The 21,256-nt window shown below is 42.5% G+C and overlaps 1 protein-coding gene across 1 annotated transcript; it reads left to right on the top strand.

Annotated features, from left to right (window-relative positions):
* The first annotated feature begins 1,921 nt into the window (after positions 1-1,921).
* Positions 1,922-20,184, top strand: smox (spermine oxidase). Its single transcript, XM_061679397.1, has 7 exons — positions 1,922-2,012; positions 6,522-6,756; positions 8,036-8,262; positions 14,215-14,388; positions 15,015-15,750; positions 19,029-19,189; positions 19,961-20,184. Exons 2-7 carry the CDS (start codon positions 6,549-6,551, stop codon positions 20,111-20,113), a joined length of 1,659 nt encoding a protein of 552 aa, XP_061535381.1. The 5' UTR covers positions 1,922-2,012; positions 6,522-6,548; the 3' UTR covers positions 20,114-20,184.
* Positions 20,185-21,256: the final 1,072 nt, after the last annotated feature.

Raw genomic sequence — 21,256 nt, 5'->3', positions numbered from 1 at the left:
CGGCGTGTGAAGGACGCAGACATCCTTCCACGTTTTACTGTCCTTAGCAGCCTGATTTGCATCTGGTCTGCACACTGATGATTTAGAAATACAAATCCCCTGATAGAATCATCACAAATAACTCTTTTACCTGGAGGGCTGGCAGAGCTTTCATTTTCTGGAGCTCTGAACGTCCTTGTAACAAAGGCCAGACTATTCCCGGGACAGGATGGGAGGCAACCTACCGGGATGAACTTTTTATTGAGTCACACCCAGACCAACTCCGATGACATTTGAGAGGTGCGACCCTCCGATCATGACCCCTGTGTTGATGAATGTCGCTGAACCCCGTTTAGACAAAACAACTTGGGAAGGCCTTTAGAAGCAGTTTAAAGAGTCCGCGTACAAAAAAAAAAAAAGCGTCTGCTTCCTGGAGGATTTCCTGCTCAGCCACACGAAACGACGCCTCATGCCAGGATCGGCATTTGATTATAATACTGTCCATTTAACAAAGAGCGCTATTCATTATCGTCATCTGTCTGTTCAGGTGACCTGTGTCGGTTGTCAGGGAACATACTTTGGATTCGTTTGAACAAGTGCCACATCCAATTGTGTACCAAAATGAAGCCTATTTTGTTCACATTTGACGGACAAAAATAGTATTAGGCCGCATAGCATTGACAAAGGTCACAGTGAGAAACACAAATACATATTTGTTACAATACAGCAGAACATTACAAACACAATCCATTCTGAGTTGCTGGTCCTCCTTAAAGTGGTTCCTGATTGATTAAAATTGAAATGTCTCCACCAAAAAAAAAAAAAAAAACCTTAACTAATGAACGGTACGGAGAGAGGCACAGGCATCTACCAATTGCTGTAAAGATTTATTATTTATTACATCCCTCTTGTTACTGTATATCTAAGGCCCCACTCAATTTCCTCATTGCTGAAAAATGATGACTTTTAAAGATGTTTCTGCCGATGTATAAAAATATTTAACTTTTTTCTTTATCAAAATATTGGTTGACAAATTCTAAAATGATTTATTATTTATTATTAATTCCATTAGAAATAATGAAATTTTAAAAATCTGTTGTTTTACGACAATCATTTTTCATACTTTACACATGCCCCCCCCCCCCCCCCCCCCACACTCATCTACAAATGACTTGGCTTTTGTGTCTGTTTTAATAATTCGACGCCCTGAGAATGTGGTTGTGAAAAACACGAATCAATATTTCATCTAGTTTATCATTTCAGCAGCTTTAATACGCAGGGTGCCCATTCAAGCTAGCACCGCCACTGAAAATGAATCAATCGTGATAGACTGAGCTGTTTTTAAGCACTTGAATTAAGACTAAATCACTAACAATTGCTTGGAATCAAAGAAAAACGTTATTATTCCGTTTTCAGAAGATGTTGTGGAGCTCCTGTAAATCTTGGGGCCCCAGTCCATTGCCTGTGTTGGCTTAACATCATTCAGATTGAAAAGGGGCCCACACGTGTGATAACATGGATAACAATGTCACTAAATAAAAGAAGAGTTTCCCGAATGATCAGTCATATTTTTCTAAAAAAAGTGTCAATATTACATTAAGTATGCTACAGTAACCTGATGTGCAAATTAAAAAAACAAAAAAAAACAAATTATTTTAAATATTGTTCTCTATATTATGTTTGTATACTGTAGTTCTACTTGATATTTTGCTAATGTCATCTATTTGGCAGTCCCCTAGCCGAGCCTGGTGGTGGGTGAGGGGGGGGGGGGGGGGGGGTTGTTTGTTTATTCTGCGAGCGCAGAAGTGTGCGCGCGGTGGGCGGGGGGGGCCGTGACGCCGCCGCCGCCGCCGCCGCCGCGCGCTCACGTAGAGCCAATGAGGACGCAGCGGCTCCGCACAAAACTGGCTGCTTCTGGTTTGCACGCATAAATAAAAAAAAAAAAAGTGGAGCCGGTGGGAAGGAGGCGAACCACTGGCACAAAAGGCGAGCCGGGGCTCCGCAGCGCGGCGTGAACACGACGAGACACTCGGGTGAGTAACACCACACCAGCGGTCACTATATATATATGTGTGTGTGTGTGTATATATATATATATATATGTATATATATATATATATATATATATGTGTGTATATGTATATATATATATATGTATATGTATATATATATATATATATATATATGTGTGTGTGTGTATATATATTCTGCGACACTTGCCATGAACAGAACCGTCCGTTTTGTTTACCGCATGTACACGCGCAAACAAATATTTCGGAGTGGAGAACCGATAACACTCTCTTTGTTGTTGTCATTTTTCTTTTACATCATTAGTTAGAGAACTGTTTGTTTCACTGTTGTACGCGCGGCCAGTTGCTCTCATTGTTTCCCCGATTTTCTTTCTTTCTTTCTTTCTTTTTATTTATTTCTTTATTATTAAAACAAAATGCTCTTTGTGTGCTGCTGATGTGAAAACTGTGCACTTGCTGTGTTTGTGTTCGACTGGCACTGTGGCATCGCAGCTTCTACGTGGCACACACACACACGCACGCGCCCGCGCGCGCGCGAGGCGAAGTTCCATCCCCTCACTTGTCTGCTCCCCTTTTCTAATAGCCAACAGTGCAAAACCAGGACGAACCTGAGTTCGGATTTTTGTTTCATCCCGGACACAGGATTAGGGGCACATGCACCGGCTCTGATGATCATGCCAGCGAGGTTTTCATTTCACAAGATGTTTATTATTGTGGTTGCAGTTTACAGCGGTGTGGAACTGCACTGAATCTTTTAGCGGTTAACTAATTACCCTATTTTGTAGGGATGATACCTGCTGATACTGTACAGTACTCGTAAAAATGCACCGATACTGCACGATACCACTTGAGCAGCCTGACCTTGTTGGTACGGGCCATAGCACCCGTTTGGAGATACTTTGAGGTAAAGACAGGTGACGATACTTTTAGCCAACTGCAAATGACGCGCTGCTCGGGCGAGCACATAGTTTCGAATCCGTTCAGTTGTTCGTTCACAGTTTTCAGTTCACAGCTAGTGGTGGTTTTATTTTGTAGGAACACACTGAGGTAACGTGGCATCTGTATTCCGACTTATTTATATCCACCAGACTATGTTGTTCTTCGTTTTTGTCTGTTATCTGTGTACTCCTTTCACGTAATGCCCCCAAAAGTTCCGTCTGAAACACCAAATAACTGAAACGCCTCGTGTCACAGGTCAATTTCACTGAAACGGTTGGCAAGACTGTTAGAAAAAAATGCTGGTGGATGTTAAAATTCGACTTTACACCGATTTTATCGGCCTGATCGGTATCTGCCGATAATTAGCATCTTATGATGATCGGCTTTAATGTCATAATTCGCCGATCCGCTCAATGACATAATTGATCGGCTTCGCAAAAGGCATTTACGCCGCGTCGCCATCGTGCACAGTATATTTGAATCCAAAAGCTAGTTTATTTTTAGCCTTGTCGCGTGTCTTTTGACTTAGAACTGTAAATATCTGACGGCCAATGAAGTTATTAAAAAAATAATAAGCATAAAAAACATGTCGGCGGTGTCGGACAGACTACAAGACAAATTTGCTCTTTCACGATTGCACTGTGTCAGACTACTGCAATAAAACCTTGTATTCCGATACCACCGCATCCCATTTGTTTACGATCATTGGGCTTTATCTTGCCAACGCTAAGGCGACCGGCTACAGTTGTTACCGTGGCGACGACAACAAGAGTGGAGCGCGCCGACTTTGTATTATAAGGACAAAGTGGGGAAAAACGTGTGTTGTCGGTCACCGGTGCTCAGGACGGTAATATTATTTCTGCTAATTTCATCTCATGATTGATTTTAATCTTCCTGTTATCTGTCTCTCTTTTTTTTTTTTTTTTTAATAAATCTCGTGGCGCATTCCCAGTTGGTGTACAGTGATGAAGTGTGCGATTGTTTGTGACATTCCATCATCCCTGGGGTAAAAGTGTGGAATGTCTAACCTTTGACCCCAAAACCGCTGAGATTAAGCTGCTTTTTTTTTTTTTTTTGGTTCTTGCTTGATGCGTGGAGGGACGTGTTTGTTGTTGTCAAAGCAGGTGCTCCAAAATGATTACAGAGCTGACTGTGGATGCAGCTGGAATTAAATTGGGGAGAGATGGAGGAAAGCAGTTAAATTGCAAGACTGCTCTTTTAAAAAGGCGACTGACAGATGTATTGTAGATCGCCATTTCTAGGTCAGTGGTAGCGCCCCCCCCCTTACGCCACCTCACTCTGAGCTCCCGATTCACCCAAGGCCGACCCACACGTTAATCTGCCGTGATTGTGTCAAGCATGTGGCGGCTGTATTAACCAGCCACGGAATTAAAACTGAGCGAATATTTTCTTCGTCAGCCTTTTTCATTCAAAAACATACAGCAGAATCATTTCCCAAACAGATCAGTGTTGCTTTTCATCACTAAAAGAAATGATCAAGATACAAATGTAAACTGTACCAGGTGAAAAAATCTATTTACAGGATTTAAAAGACGCCATTTAGTTTGTAGTTGACTATTTTTCTATTTTTTTTTTAATGAACCAGTCTATTATCAGATCGACAGAATGTCAGAAATGTTCCTACAGTTTCATAACTACAACACCCTAGAAATTTATTTAAAGTTTAGGACTTTGCAATAAGTAACTATCTCGCAGCGTCATTGCACTTATTTTAAGGGGCAGGCAAGCTACGGCCAGCGGGCCGTAAAATTAGTGGGACGTGCCTGGGCCCTCATTTATCAAAGCGTGCGTAGACCAGGTTCCAAGTTTGTTCGTAGGATTGAAATTTAGTATGTGTGGAAATACCCCCAAAAAATCTCTATTTATCAAACGGGCGGAGACCTGTCGCACGCACGCCAGTAATATATAGTGTTGATAAATCCCACCTGTTCCAAACTGCAACAGTTTAGAGCAGTCGAGCATGTTTTGGTCGTTTGCACTGAGAAACGCCTCCAAGTGACCATTTATCATAGCAGCAATCCCGTTAAGCATTTTTTTCTCTCAAAAGGCCCTCAATATACACAACAAGCTAAGGGCGTAAATCCGATGCCGCAACTGTGCGCCGGGGCGGGTTTGACTGGTGTTGGGGATTTTTGAAGACCAGCGCAGCCCGGCGGATCCGACAGTGGGCGGAACGCGCCACTGTTTGTGTGTTTACAGTGGACTTAATTCGCTTCGCAAGCTAAGCGGCTCCTCTCATTCCCTTTAAATCTGGCACAATGAGTCTCGACGGAGACATCTCTGTGCGGAAGAAGACGATGCATATTGTCAGCGATCCGTGCATGGGCGGAGCCTTGTCACTGCTCTCGGCCGGTGTGGCAACAGACGACGTCAGCGGGTACCCTTATTAAATACAGAATCTGCTGGTGATTTAGATATGCCCGCGGTCCTCAGTATCTGTCTGCCTGTGCCCCAATCAACTTGATCAAAATTGCCTGCAGATGCGCTGTTCTAGAAAATGGAGACTGTCATGTTTATTTATTTGTTATTATTATTATTTCTAATTATTATTTCTAATTCATTTTTTTTTTTTTTTTTTTTTTCTGTCACATTGGTTTGCCAAGTAATAGGTTTTTGTCTCATGCAGCTGTCCTTTCTCTCATGCTTTCAGCCATGTGCTCTGGAATAATAAGCTTTTGTGTGTGTGTGTGTGTGTGTGTCTGTGTGTGTGTAATGTCTGCACAGCCGCCGCCAATCTGCCTTCGTAGTTGTAGCATAATCAGCCATATTGTGATGAGAAATTGCTTTTTGTTTGTGTAAGGTCTTGGGCTCGGACTGAAATAGAATTGGACTTTGGGCCGTTTAAGGACTTGTAATAGCATAACAGGAAGTTGTTTGAAAATCAACAAATATAAGAAAAAGAGTTGGGTTGCAACATGAGACAAGCCAAATGGCGGGCTGGCTGTGCTTTATTAGTGGTGTCTTGCATCGATCCATTACGATCGAACTGTGCTTTACATTTTACTGAAATGATTGACTAAAGTCTTGTGAGACACATTGTAATCAATTAAAGACTCAGTCATGGATTGGACTAGAGTCCTAATCAGTTCTTTATCTTGCCAAGATATTTTGGACAATAATATACTTCCAGTCGAGAGGGAACAATTTGGGGAAGGCCATTTTTTGTTGCCCAGTCCACAAAGGAAGGCCAATAAAGGCATGCTTGGATGAGCTCGATGTAGAGGAACTGGAAACCACTTTAAAGATCTTTGAGGTGAGTAGGAAAGAACATCTTTCTTAATTATTGGAACAAAGTCTTACGATAACGGCTACAAAGAGGTGGGCAAACGCCCCCCCCCCCCCCACACACACACATTTTCACCTCCTATGATCAACAGGTGTCCCGATACTTCTACTTTCACATCTCCGACCAAATCTGACCCTTCATCAGAGATTGCGCAGATTTGTTCACAAGTTGTTGTGGTTGCGGACTAGATTTACCTCCAGATGCCTTCTGAGTCAGAGTGGCTGCTTCATTTGATTGACCAACTTTCTTTCATCTTTTCCAAACAGCCCAAATTGCAGAGGAGCTTGGACGGCATGCAAAGTTGTGAAATCTCCTCAGACGGCACTGATGATCCTCTTAGTAGCGGCCTGCGCACTACTCGGCAGCCTCGAATAGTCGTGATCGGCGCTGGCTTGGCCGGCCTCGCTGCAGCCAAGGTCCTGCTCAAGAGGGGCTTCACCGATGTCACAGTCCTAGAGGCTTTAGACCGCGTCGGTGGGAGAGTTCAAAGTGTTAAGCACGGTGAGAAAGAAATACAAAATTGGCACCATACTGACAAAAGCAGATCTACAGATCAATCCACTCAATACTGCGGGATAAAATGACCTGGGGTTGTTTTCAATTAGCGACACGGTGGACGACTGGTTAGCACATCCGCCTTACAGTTCAGAGGTCGAGGGCCTGGCATCCTTGTGTGGAGTTGACATGTTCTCTCTGTGCCTGCGTGGGTTTCCATGCATGGTAGGTTAATTGAAGATGCTAAATTGTCCGTAGGGGTGAATGGTCGTTTGTCTATTTGTGACCCTGCGATTGGGTGGTGACCTGTTCAGAGTGTTACCCCGCCTCTCGCCCAAAGTCAGCCGGGATAGCTCCAGTACACCTGTGACCATAGTGAGGAAAATGCCGAGATCAGACTACAGGGTTTTCGCCTCAATATCGGCCCGATCAGCAATCGCAGGCGATTTCCCAGATCGGGCCCGACCTATTTTGTCGGGAATGACAAAACTTCTTGTAGTGTGACATCATCTACGAGCAACAATTTGGCTCTACGATAGCCCTACGACGCTAAAATGAAAAGTGTATGACTGTAATACATGTCGTGTCGTGTTGCCATTGACCGAGATATGTCAAGAATTTATGGCAGTAGTCTGACATAGTGCAATCGTGAAAGACCAAATTTGTCTTTAGTCTGATCCAGGCATATGAGAACAGAGAATGGATGGATAGATGGATGTTTTCAACTATGACACATTGGAAACGTGTGTGATATCATCTTTCCTTGGCTCTGACAAAAAGCTATTAAGCCCGCTGTACATTGGATGATGCGACAAAGCGAATTATCTGGACAACTGTGTGTTTAAAAAAAAAAATAATAATAATAAATACAGTCAGTGACTCAGACACACATATTAGGTGATACACATACTGTATTATGTATTACTGTATAAGTATTGTAAAACACAATACATTGACTGTACATACTTTTTTAGTACGACTTGGCGGCGGCTAGCTGGGTGTCGCTTCATACCATTTTTGTTGTAAAACCTCGCATGCATTTTGACATCAGAGACACTCCACGCTTCGCTTTTCCATCTACAGGTACATATAAAATTTTAGATTTGGTTATTATTGTGAAACACAATACAGTATATTTACTGTATATACGTCTTTGGTATGGCTAAGCAGAGGCCGGCCGGATCTCACTTCCTAACCGGATGTATATTTACAAAAGCGACAGTCGGCCACTCATGAAAACTAGTTGCAATTGGTGCCAATTTAATTCCTGTGCGTTGACTTGCAGGGGAAACCGCTTTGGAGCTAGGAGCCACCTGGATCCATGGCGGCAAAGGGAACCCGGTGTACCACCTGGCAGAGGAGAACGGGTTGCTGGAACAAACCACAGATGGCGAAACGAGCGTGGGTCGTATCAGCCTGTACAGCAAGAACGGCGTCGCTCACTACCTGACCAACATTGGCAAGAGGATCCCCAAGGACCTAGTGGAGGAGTTCAGTGACCTCTACAATGATGTGAGAGGACAGAGGTTACACGTTATTTAAGCACGAATGCCGTCATCACATTTTAAAATTGCATTATTAATTTGGGTTACGTAAACAACCCCTTTTTGTGTTTAATGACACTGCTTGGCTTCGTAACACTTCACCTGCTGCCACATAAGAAGCATACGGTCGGAAGATTTTATTCAGTACTTCATAAAACACAAAACTTAAAATCCCGCCGGACATCATTCAGACTGTCTCATGCATATCAGTTGACGTATATGGTTGAACGCACAAGTGGGGAAAGGTGGGAAAACTGCAATTACGTCAACAACAACAACAAAAATCACTAAGGCGGAACACAGTCCTTTCCGTTGTCCTGGTTGGCTAGTTTTCTACCAGAAATGACGGAAAATAGAAATGATAGATTCTTGGGTCAAATTAATTATTTAAAATAAAACACTTAACTTTAATGATGACCTAATGAGAAGGCGCTTCAAGTCGTGGGTTAGGGTTAACCTTTCTTTTTTCTTTTTGTTTCAACTAGAAGGAAAATAAGATATAAAACATAAAAATAGCAAAACACTTCAATTCTTTTCATGTTCTTCTATGGTGCAAACAATAATATGAATACAAAAGCAGCTACCAGAGTAACAATACAGCACGGGCCAATGCCTAAACCTGCGATGTGACACTTTTGTCTCCCCATTCTGATATGCAGTGCACTCACAAAAACAGAACAATGTACGTTTGTTTTTACCATTACCGACCTGCCCATGACTGTTCTACTGCTACACAAACAAACACACACTTTGGCAAAAGCGTCCATGTCACAGCCTCTGTCCTGCTGTGAACATCTGCGCCCAATCTTAAATCTTTGTCCAGGTTGCAGGACAATAGCTAAATGATAGCTAATAGCTAAAGCTCTGCAATTAGCAAATAATAGAGCCCTTCTGTGTGCATTGTGAGTGTGGGCTGCGTCATGCCTTATTTGGAAAAGCAGTTAGAGCGACACACACTTATCACATAAACAAACAGAACCATTGGTTTGTTTCCGTTTTCCCCTGGGCTCCTGGGGATTCCCCACCACCCCAAATATCACACACCAAACCACCAAAACTATTTGTAGCAGATGGGCAGGTTGCTGTCAACATGGGTTGATATTGTTTTTATACAGTCCCAGATTTGGTTTGGCTTCAAGCGTGTTATTAAATCCATTAACCTAAAACAACTTGTCGACTAAAATTAAGCGTAAATGTCAGGTCACCAGTAGCTATTCTTCCCCTGACAATCGCTTCCCATTGTAGTCACAGACATTCAGGACATATCGAGCCCTCAAAAAAAAAAAAGTCTTGGTAATAGGGGTCAGCTGTCCCTGTAGATACACATGAGGCGTTCCCTGGCTTGCTGTCCCTCCGGCATGTCCTTGTCCTTCCAACAGCCTCCAGGCAATTGGACTTGCCCCAAAACACACAGGGCAGTGTCGAGAAGACATCCCAAACAGTGACGATGTACAATCTACCTGAAATGACTCTTGGGGGACTAAGTGGGATATTTTGACTGCATCTTTCTTTCCACATCAGGATTTTTGGGGCCGATCACCGATCAGTGAGTTTAAAAAAAACGATAACCGAGCACCGATCCGATCACAAGATGGAGGAACGTGTCTATTTATATGACCTGTTTATTTACTGTATATACTTGTGTACTTAATTGCTAAAAAGATTATATTTACAATATATAATGTATTTTTGTTCCTCTATTTATGCCAGTGAGCCATAGTGACAGACAGAACAAATGAATGGCCTTCTATTAGATGGCAGGAAGTACATACAGTAATTAATGTCTCCACTTTTTGTGACATTTTTGTTTGTTGGTGTGCCGTGAGATTTTTCAATTGTAAAATATGTTCCTTGGCTCCATAAAGGTTGGAAATCACTGCTCTAGTCAGATCGTGTATTCTAATCAGTCAGGTCAAACCAACATTACAACGTGACAGAAATAATGGGTGCTAACTTACTGTAATTAAATTACTTTATTTTAAATTAAATGACTTCCCCCACACCGAAACGTTAGAGCATGATTCGACAGAACGGCGGCATGTTTACGTCTAACCGTTCGTGCTAGCAGTAGCTTGCTAGGCTACATAACATTTTATTGCCTGCTTGCGAGCCGTATCGTATTAAAAGTACAGTGAACATACCCCAAGCAAGCCTTAAACGAACGTCCTCTACTGTCCTGAGCACCGGTGACCACCAACACACGTTTTTCCCCATCCGGGCATTACGTGTTGCCTGTCTCCGACGTGTTGTCTGTCCCACACCCCGAGTTTTTGTTTTTTAATAACTTCTTTGGCAGTCAGATATTTACAGTACTACGTCAAAAGACACGCGACAAGGCTAAAAATAAACTAGCTTTTGGATTCAAATGTACTGTGCACGCGGCGACGCGGAGTAATTGTCTTTTGCGGAGCCGATCAATGACTTTATTGATCCCAAAGGTAGTATGCGACGTAGAGGTAAAAGAGTAATTCTGGAAGGAGCTAGACTGAGTAGTTCCGAGCATCCCAGACAGAGAGAGAGTCGTGATTGGTGCAGATTGTAATGGCCATATTGGTGAAAGAAACAGGGGTGAGGGAGAAGTGATGAGTAAGTTTGGCATCCAAGAAAGAAACTTAGAGGAACAGATGGTGGTAGGCTTTGCAGAAAAGATGCAAATGGCTGTAGTGAACACTTTCTTCCGTTGGTGGCAGGAACATAGGGTGCCCTACAAGAGCGGAGGGAGAAGCACGCAGGTGGATTACATTTTGTGCAGACGATGTCATCTGAAGGAGGTTACCAGCTCTAAGGTAGCGGTAGGGGAGAGTGTGGCTAGACAGCATAGGATGGTGGTGTGTAAGATGACTCTGGTGGTTGGGGGGAAGATTAAGAAGACAAAGGCAGAGCAGAGAACCATGTGGTGGAAGCTGAGACACGACGAGTGTTGTGCAGGTTTTCGGGAAGAGGTGAGACAGGCTCTCGGTGGACAGGAGGAGCTTCCAGAAGACTGGACCACTGCAGCCAAGCTGATCTGTGAGACGGGCAGGAGAGTACTTCTGGTAGGAAAGTGAGAGAATGAGACTTGGTGGTGGAACATCAAAGTACAGGAAATCATACAAGGAAAGACGATAGCTAAGTAGAAGTGGGACACTGAGAGGACCGAGCAGAGGAGAAAGGAATACATGGAGATGCGACATAGGGCGAAGGTAGAGGTGGCAAAGGCCAAACAAGAGGCATATGATAGCATGTATGGCAGGTTGTAGACTAAAGAAGGAGAAAAGGATCTATACAGGTTGGCCAGACAGAGTGATAGTAATGGGAAGGATGTGCAGCAGGTTAAGGTGATTAAGGATAGAGATGGAAATGTGTTGACTGGTGCCAGTAGTGTGCTGGATAGATGGAAAGAATACTTCGAGGAGTTGATGAATGAGGAAAATGAGAGAGAAGGGAGAGTAGACGAGGCAAGTGTGGTGGACCAGGAAGTGCCAGTGATTAGTAAGGGGGATGTTAGAAAGGCATTAAAGAGGATGAAAAATGGAAAGGCAGTTGGTCCAGATGACATGATGACTGTGGAGGTATGGAAGCATCTAGGAGAGGTGGCTGTGGAGTTTCTGCCTCGAAGGAGTACCACAGATGAACTATTTGCCTTGAGGGTGTTGATGAAGTACAGAGAAGATCAGTACGAGGTACATTGTGTCTTTGTAGATCTAGACAATGCCGATGACACAGTACCCAGAGAGGAACTGTGGTACTGCATGTGGAATCCTGAAGTGGCAGAGAAGTATGTTAGAATAATACAGGACATGTATGAGGGCAGCAAAACAGCGGTGAGGTGTGCTTTAGGTACGACAGAAGAATTTAAAGTGGAGGTGGGACTGCATCATGGATCATCCCTGAGCCCCTTCCTGTTTGCAGTGGTGATGGATAGGCTGAAAGATGAGGTTAGACTGGAATCCCCCGTGGATCATGATGTTTGCAGATGACATTGTGAAAGCAGGGGGCAGGTGGAGGAACAGTTAGAAAGATGGAGGCATGCACTGGAAAGCAGAGGAATGAAGATTAGTTGAAGTAAGACAGAATATACAGTGGGTACGGAAAGTATTCAGACCCCCTTAAAATGTTCACTCTTTTTTTATATTGCAGCCATTTGCTAAAATCATTTAAGTTAATTTTTCCCCCACATTAATGTACACACAGCACCCCATGTTGACAGAAAAAACAGTATTGTTGAAATTTTGGCCGATTTATTAAAAAAGGAAAACTGAAATATCACACAGCCATAAGTATTCAGAGCCCTTTGATCAGTATTTAGTAGTTTTTCAAACCTGGATTTGGGGATCATCTGCCATTCCTCCTTGCAGATCCTCTCCAGTTGTGTCAGGTTGGATGGTGAATGTTGGCGGGCAGCCATTTTCAGGTCTTTCCAGAGATGCTCAATTGGGTTTAAGTCAGGGCTTTGGCTGGGCCATTCAAAAACAGTCACGGAGTTGTTCTGGAACTACTCCTTCAGTATTTTAGCTGTGTGCTTAGGGTCATTGCCTTTTTTGAAGGTGACCCTTCGGCCCAGTCTGAGGTTTTGAGGACTCTGGAGAAGGTTTTCGTCCAGGATATCCCTGTACTTAATCTTTTTTTTCATGAGAGAAGACATGAGGACAGTTGCTGTTAGGGAGGAGGATGCAGGAAAAGGATGACACGCTGTGGTGACCCCTAACGGGACAAGTCGAAAGGAAAAGAAGATAATGTGGTTACACAAGTGTGCATACCCTCTTATAACTGGAGTTAACCATTCATTCATTCATTCATTCATCTTCAGTTCCGCTTATCCTCAGGAGGGTCGCGGCCGTGCTGGAGCCTATCCCGGCTATCTTCGGGCGAAAGGCGGTGTACACATTGAACTGGTCGCCAGCCAATCGTAGGGCACATAGAAACAAACAACCATTCGCACACACAGTCACACCTACGGGCAATTTAGAGTCTTCAATTAATGCATGTTTTTGGGACGTGGGAGGAAACCGGACGTGCCTGGAGAAAACCCACGCAGGCACGGGGAGAACATGCAAACTCCACACAGGCGGGGCCGGGGATTTGAACCCCGGTCCCCAGAACTGTAAGGCAGACGTGCTAACCAGTGGTCCACCCTGCCGCTTGGAGTTAACCAATCACATTCAAACTCATGATAAATGAGATTTAGCAGACACCTGCCACCATTTTAAAGTGCCTCTGATTAACCCCAAATAAAGTTCAACTGTTCCGGTAAACCTTTCCTGAAATGTGTTTTCTTTCTAACCTTCAGGCCTTTGCTAGAAAGCAAACATGTCTGGAAAAGCCTACTAGAACAGCTGATCTTTATTTGGGTTTACTCCGAGGCACTTCAATTCGTGGCAGGGGTGTGCTGACCCCATTTATCAATGAGTTTGAACGTGATTGGTGAATTCCGAAGCCAGCCATAGCCGCAGTTAGAGGGTCTCCACACTTGTGCAACCCCTTATTCTTCAGTTCTTTAGTTGTACTTTCCCTCGCCAAGAGATGTCATTGTCTTTTAGTTGCACAGGTTATAGGTCACATTAATGGTGAGAAAAGCTTTGAAAAGCTTTATCCTGTTCTCATTTTTGATGTTACAAAAAAAACAAACTGGCATTTGAACAGAGGTGTGTAGACTTTGTTTCGCCTATGTAGTTGTGAATGTGAGCGTTTACTTGTATGTGCCCTGTAAATGACTGGTGACCAGTCTCGTGCGTACCCCGCTTCTCCAAAGTCTGCTCGGAGCGACTCCACTTGACACGTGGAAGCTTGGGCGGAATGCTTTGGTCCGGTGTATTCAAGTTCACTGCTGTGGTTGTCCTCCTCCTTTGACCTCTGTACTCTGCACATACCTCTTCCTCTTTTCACAGACTTGATTACGCTCTGTCTCGTTTGCTTCCCCCCCCCCCCCCCCTTCCTTTAGGTGTACGAGCTGACTCAGGAGTTCTTCCAGCACGGGAAGCCCGTTTGCGCCGAAAGCCAGAACAGCGTTGGCGTCTTTACACGAGATGTGGTGCGCAAGCGGATCACGATGGACCCCGATGATTCCGAGGGCGCCAAGAAGCTCAAATTGTCCATGCTTCAACAGTACCTCAAGGTGTGTGTATGCGTTTGTAAAGCATGTAAATTTGGCATCCTTGTCTACATTCCTGCCTGCAGTCTTCCACGCTGAAGAACAAGCCACAGCTGCCCACGCTAATTTCAAATCTATTTTGAATACCTATACAGTAATTGTCTGGAGACCGCAAACATTGCCGTCTCTTCACACCTCAACAAGTGACATTAATGAGCTTTTATCACACACACAAAAAAAGAGTGAGATGATTTTTGTCATTTAACTCTTTGACACAATCATTTCTTGCACAGTTTATTTTTTAAATAATGTCCTTCTATGCACTAGAGTAGCGATTTTCCTCATTGAGGGTAAATGCTTAAGTCTCAAATCCTTCTGTTTCATAGTGAGGCATGTGGTTTCCATTTTGATTTCTCACTTACATTATGTTAGCAAATGTGGTTCCCAAGTGTCTCCTTCCTTGTCAAACTGTAGACCCTCTAACGTTCTAGCAAGTTTCACCATACAAATAGTTTTTGCTTTGTTAAAATTAGTTGTATGTGTAAAACTATTTTTGGTGAATGTTTATGAGCGGAGGACGCGACGCAATATATTTCAGTCTCACAAACGTGTCACTAATAAAAGAAATATTGTAAAATGTCTTTCCTTAGGTAGAGAGTTGTGAAAGCAGCTCACCCAACATGGATGAGGTGTCTCTGAGTGAGTTTGGCGAGTGGACTGAGATCCCTGGTGCACATTATGTCATTCCCGCAGGCTTCAATAAGATCGTGGCGCTCCTGGCCAGGCACATCCCCCCTCACACCATCTGCCTTAACAAACCAGTCCGCTGCATCCACTGGAACTACTCGGCCCGGCACTACGAGTCGATCGGCAGGAGCGACGACGCAAACCGGGACAACAACCACAATCGAAACAACAGCGGGCGCCAGGATCCCCTCAACGCGCGCCGCCCCATTTGCGTGGAGTGCGAAGACGAGGAGTGGATCATGGCCGACCACGTGATCGTGACGGTCTCCTTAGGTTTGTTGAAGCACAACCACGAGGGCATGTTCTCACCTTCTCTCCCCGAGGACAAGGTGCTTGCCATTGAGAAGCTGGGCATCAGCACCACAGATAAGATTTTCTTAGAGTACGCCGAGCCATTCTGGAGCCCCGAGTGTAACAGCATTCAGTTTGTGTGGGAAGACGAGGCTCAGCTTGAACAGCTGACCTACCCCGAGGAGCTGTGGTACAAGAAGATCTGCAGCTTCGACGTGCTCTACCCGCCGGAGCGCTACGGCTACATGCTGAGTGGCTGGATATGCGGGGAGGAGGCCCTCTACATGGAGCGCTGCGATGACGAAACTGTAGCGGAGACGTGCACAGAGCTGCTTAGGCTCTTTACAGGTCAGAACACCCACAAACATGATGCATTGCATTGTAAAATGTATTTTGTTTTTTACTACAAACATGCAATTTATTCTCATTGATGAGGGCTAGACTTGTATCCTTAAACTGAATATGTTGATACTGAGTGGAGGGTATAAACTGTAAAGAATTTGAGACAACAAAATCACCTAAACGGTTAGCAATCTCGATTAGCATTAGCACGCGAGCGGTTACCATTTCTGGTTTAAAAAAACAAAAAACAAAAAAACTAACGCTCATACATCATGTTATATATACATTACACATCTAATAGTGTCTTAAAAATCACTTATTTCAGTGGCCCAACACTGCGTCCGCCTGGAGACGCTGTGCAGACATGTTTCCGGAAGGAATTTTTCTTTTCCTTTTTTTCGGGGAGATGGGGGCCCCGAGGCAGAACTTCTGCGTCGACCTATTTTTGAAGTCGACTTAGCCGAGTTATTGGATTTTATGATTTTCTTTTTTTCTTTTTTTTTTTTTTTTTTTTTCTTTCTTTCTTGAACTGCCCTGGAAATGTTTTAAGTAACATGATTAGTATTCCTAACTGTCATACCCCAGTTAAAAAAAACAACAACAATTTGTTGCATCATAAAACTATGTAAAAACAACTGCCTCATAATTTCAATACTTGATGATTTGCAACAATGGTGTAGTTAAAAGGGAGGCTTGCTTGTGTGTTTTTAACAAACTTGGCAAGTAAAGATGATTCGGATGTGGTGATGAACAATGATGTGTAGTGGGGAATTACTGCTCGTGCCTGGGAGGTGAGTATCCTCACATAAAGACTAAATATAGTTCACTCTGCAGTGTACATTTTACTGTATTATTGATATTGACCTGTAGCCATTGGGCAGAGACGTGCGTACAGTTAACCCTCACTATTAATTGACCCCCCGCCCCCAAAAGGCAAAAGACACCATGACAAACGTTATCGCGACTCGTGCCAGGACGTGCTCAGAAATGGAGAACATCTGTGGTTTCGACTCTGTAAGCAGTCGCGGCAATAGGTTACTGTTGGTTGTGAGTTAAAGCGCTTCCTGTCATGAGGCAAGCGGGAGTCATATGCAGACGTTCAAATGCACACACATACTCCTCAGTCAGGCCAGCTGGGTTTAATCCCGTCAAAGGCGCGTTAATTACACACATATACTCACCAGTGTCTTGTCGCCTGCAGGAGGTCACCAGTCGATGAATTAACCGATTGGGAGTTGCGGTGACACGCTTTGACTTACATCTTCGGTGAGATCCTGTAAAAGTGCAAGGAGGACGGTAGCGATTTTTAACCACACCGCAACTCCCAATCGGTTAATTCAGAATTAAGCTGAGGATGAAAACGTAAATGAATTTTGAGGCGCTCACTCGCAAGCTCTCTAGGTGGTGCAACTCAAAACAAGCTAATGGAAAGGAGAGACAAGACGAGGTCAGATCATTCAACGGCGCAAGATTCCAGCAAATTCTGGAAGATTGTGAGCATCTAAACTTAAGCTGTTTTAAATGTCTAACCTTAACCAAAGTCCCACTCAGGTGCTGTGTGAAATTATTTTTCCACTGTCTGTTGATGAACGAGGTTGTCATAGGACTGCTGGGCTTCTCGGTAGTACTAGTTTCATTGCTGCTTATTAAGTTATGGAATTTTCTGAAAAGTAATAGGCAATTGGGCCAGAGAGTGGAACTCAATAGGTGATTCCATGCTCCGTGGCCTTTGTGATGCTACAACACTGATTTGAATTGTGCCAGCCACCACTGGTCCTATGACTTTTCAATGTTTCGCTTGGCCTTTTGGACCGACGTGTATGCACCGCAGATGGGCAAAAACCTCGCTGCTTGAGGGAGCCCTCATGCTTCTCCCAGGCATAACAATCGCCATCTTTGTTGCCCATTTCAAAGAAATTCAAGTTGTGTGTCTGCAATTTAGTTTTATCATACATCGTGCTTGCTTTTTGTCTCGGGGCGCACAAGAACGCACTGAATGTCCTGAGAGTTTGTCACTGCATTCCTGTTCATCCTTAGCTTTTTTTTTAGCTTGAGTCGATCCTGATCTGTATTTCTTGGGATGAACAATACCACATTTCTTTCCAGACTAAAGTGTTAACATTTGACTTCGCTGATACCAAATACCGTTGCTTGATAATGCCATTACCTCATACAATTATGATGAAAATGGTTTTTGAACAATATTTAATTACATAAGTAATAATATTAAACTAAAACAGTGTAATAAGTGTAAAGCGATTTTGTTTTGACTAGAAATGAGACAAATGTTCTTGGTAGGATTTTTAAGACTTCTTAACCACTATCATACCTTGTCGCAATTAAATGTTCAAACGTGTACTTCCTAATCCTTCTGAAAGAAAAAATGATAAAGGCAGATAGTGAATACGCATTTTGATAGGCTGAGGACAAAGGTAGAGGAATTGCCATTAATGAGCTAACGCTAACCGAAGTTGAATGAAATGAAATCAACCTTTTCCAAAGCAACAAAGGATCATCTGTAAGTGATCTTTAAGACACTGGTAGATGTGAAATGTACATATAAGTATGAGTGTGCTGAATGGTAGTTCGTGTTTTTTCTTGACATCTCTTGCACGCTAATGCTAATCACGATTGCTAATCGTTTAGCATTTTGCTGTCTCAAATTCTGTACACCAAATTTATATCATACACTCAGTACAAACATTTAGGTTAAGGATTGAAGTCCATCCCCTTATAAAGGAAAATAAAACGTATGCTGGTATTAAAAAAAACAAAACCTTTTTTTTTTTTTTTTTTTTGTCATAGTAAGGGAGGGTGCGGTGGGGGTGGGCGTTGTCGATGATTATTCAATCAATACAGAATCAATTCTCAAAAGATTTGATAGTGACAGCCCGAGATGAAATGAAATCAAGCGGGGGAAATCCAATTGATGTATTCGGTCACTGCAATCTACAGGAAGGGAAATAGTCAATGCTTGAAGAAATCAGCCACCAGAACAAAGGAACTGTGACTAACGCAGAGTCATAACAAGCTTCAAGCAAACCAACTGAGTCGCATTTAAATCTAATCAGCAGAATGTCATTCTCTCCAAATAATAAAGGGAGTCCAATCTGGCGGAAGTCAAGAGACACTGTGAGCGGCTCCAACTACCAGAGACAAATTCCTTGAGTGTTTTTTGGACATACTTAGCAAATAAAGATGATTCTGATTCTGTTTCTGATTCTGTGGAAGACATTGCAAATCATGCGTAATGATTACGCTGCTAATGGTCTTTTTATCCACAGGGAACCCTAAGATTCCAAAGCCCCGGCGTATCCTGCGCTCCTCCTGGGGTAGTAACCAATACTTTCGAGGGTCTTACGCCTACACCAGGGTGGGCTCCAGTGGCGAAGACTTTGAGAGTCTGGCCATGCCGCTGCCTTACGGCAACAGCACCAAGGCTCCGGTAACGGTTGCAGTGCATGTTCTTTTTTTGGCTAAATTAATCAAAGGTTGTATGCTTGTATGACAGGCAAGACTACTTAATTCGCGACTTAAATTTGATCGTCATTAGTCATTCACGTTAACTCGGTCCTTTGTTTCTTCCCGCATTGTTAGAAGTGTGTGTTAATAATATGTCGTGTTAGTTTGTATGTGGGCTTTATTACTTCACGAAATCACAACTGTGTGTTAATAATGACCTTCCGGTCACGTTCGGAATATTGCCACTAGAACAGGCAAAGATGCTACCTTGTTCTTGCTGCCAGTGACTCAATACAGCCGAGCTTTGGCAGGGATTTTTCAACCGGAACTCAAATTGTTAGTCATGGAACTTCCCAAAAGCAACTGTAATTTAATTACATATTGTCTCTTAGTAATATAACAAATTACAATTACGTAAATTGTGTAATTTAATTATATAACGTTGTCCTGCGATTGGCTGGAGACCAGTTGAGGGTGTACCCCGCCTCTCGCCCAGAGATAGCTGGGATAGGCTCCAGCATCCCCGCGACCCGAGTGAGGATAAGTGGAACGGGAGATGAAAGAATGCACTGTAATCAAAATACAAATATAAAAAATATTGAAAGAGAATGTAAAGAAATAAGATGGTTTTATAAAGTGTAAATAAGCCAAATGTCTCACACACACTGTAACACTTTCATTGGGCAACAGTACACGAGAGAATGTGTGATGGAAAAACAAATCTCTCTCTCTCTCTCTCATTTTCCGTCCTCAGGCCCTGCAGCTCCTGTTCGCTGGAGAGGCCACCCATCGCAAATACTATTCCACTACCCATGGTGCATTGATGTCTGGACAGCGAGAGGCCTACCGTCTGGTGGAGATGTACCAGGACTGGCGCAGTGCTGACACCACAAAGCCTAATATGTAAAAATTAGGATAAAAACACAACCTCTGACTAGTGAGAAACAAAAAACAACACTTTTTAAAAAATACATTATATATATATATATATATATATATATATATATATACACACACATATATAAGTGTGTATTTGTATGTGTGTATATATCTATATATATACACACACATATATATATATATATATATATATATATATATATATATATATATATATATATATATACACACACACACACACATATATATATATATACACACTGTTTTTGTGTGTGTATATGTATGCACATGTATATTATGTATATATACATATATGCACTGTGTATATATGTATATACATATGTATATTATGTATATATACATATATACAGGGTGTGTGTGTTTTTATATATATATATATATATATATATATATATATATATATATATATATATATATATATATATATATATATATATATAGTGGGCATTATTTCATTTGGTAATGTTGTTTCTATTGTACTGTAGATATAAATCATGCGACATTTTATGTCAGGTGAAAAAGTTTGCCAATGGTGCTGTCATTTCTTGTCTTTACCACTGAAAAGTGAAGCTTTTTAATACAAAACTTCATTCTGTCTTGAATAACACAGCAACAATTATTTAACCTGTTTTTTATTTAAGTGCCTTCTGTGTCTATCCTATGTTGTTTAAAAAAAAAAAAATACAAATTAAGAACTTTTTAACAAATTAAAAGGTTCAACTGTCATCAACGTTTTGGGTATTTGATCAATGTGGAGGGGAAACGGATACAAACTGCGGTGAAAAAAGAGCAGGCAGGTAAATTTAGAAAGAAGGGCCGAAGCTTTGCTCAACAAGAAACATTGTGTCAAATCAGCATTTTGATTGTGTGATTTCAGCAAAGTAAAAGTGCACACTGACACAGATTTAGACAAATTTGCGAACAATATTATGAAATAGGCATTTGGTTAACATAGAAAAGGACTTAGAACTTTGAGTTCAGCTGAAAAAAAATAAGAGCAAAAACAAGTGTTAAGTGTATCATTTTATTCAGTGTATGTTTGGTAGATAATTTTCGATCACATGGTCTCTATTTGTTTGTCCGCCATGTTGGACGTTGAGCTTGTGAAGAAGATAAGCAGGGCTTAAAA

This window comes from Phycodurus eques, chromosome 6, assembly GCF_024500275.1.
Source record: "Phycodurus eques isolate BA_2022a chromosome 6, UOR_Pequ_1.1, whole genome shotgun sequence".
Taxonomy (NCBI): Eukaryota; Metazoa; Chordata; class Actinopteri; order Syngnathiformes; family Syngnathidae; genus Phycodurus; species Phycodurus eques.
The sequence above is the reverse complement of the archived record's forward strand: the minus strand, read 5'-3'. Positions and strand labels throughout refer to the sequence as shown.

What these genes read in the sequence shown, in the direction of transcription:
- smox (XM_061679397.1), top strand. Translation starts at nt 6,549, where the DNA reads ATGCAAAGTTGTGAAATCTCCTCAGACGGCACTGATGATCCTCTTAGT. An exon ending in TCAGTGACCTCTACAATGAT is followed by an intron (nt 8,263 to 14,214) that starts GTGAGAGGACAG and finishes CCCTTCCTTTAG; the next exon opens with GTGTACGAGCTGACTCAGGA. An exon ending in GCAACAGCACCAAGGCTCCG is followed by an intron (nt 19,190 to 19,960) that starts GTAACGGTTGCA and finishes TTCCGTCCTCAG; the next exon opens with GCCCTGCAGCTCCTGTTCGC.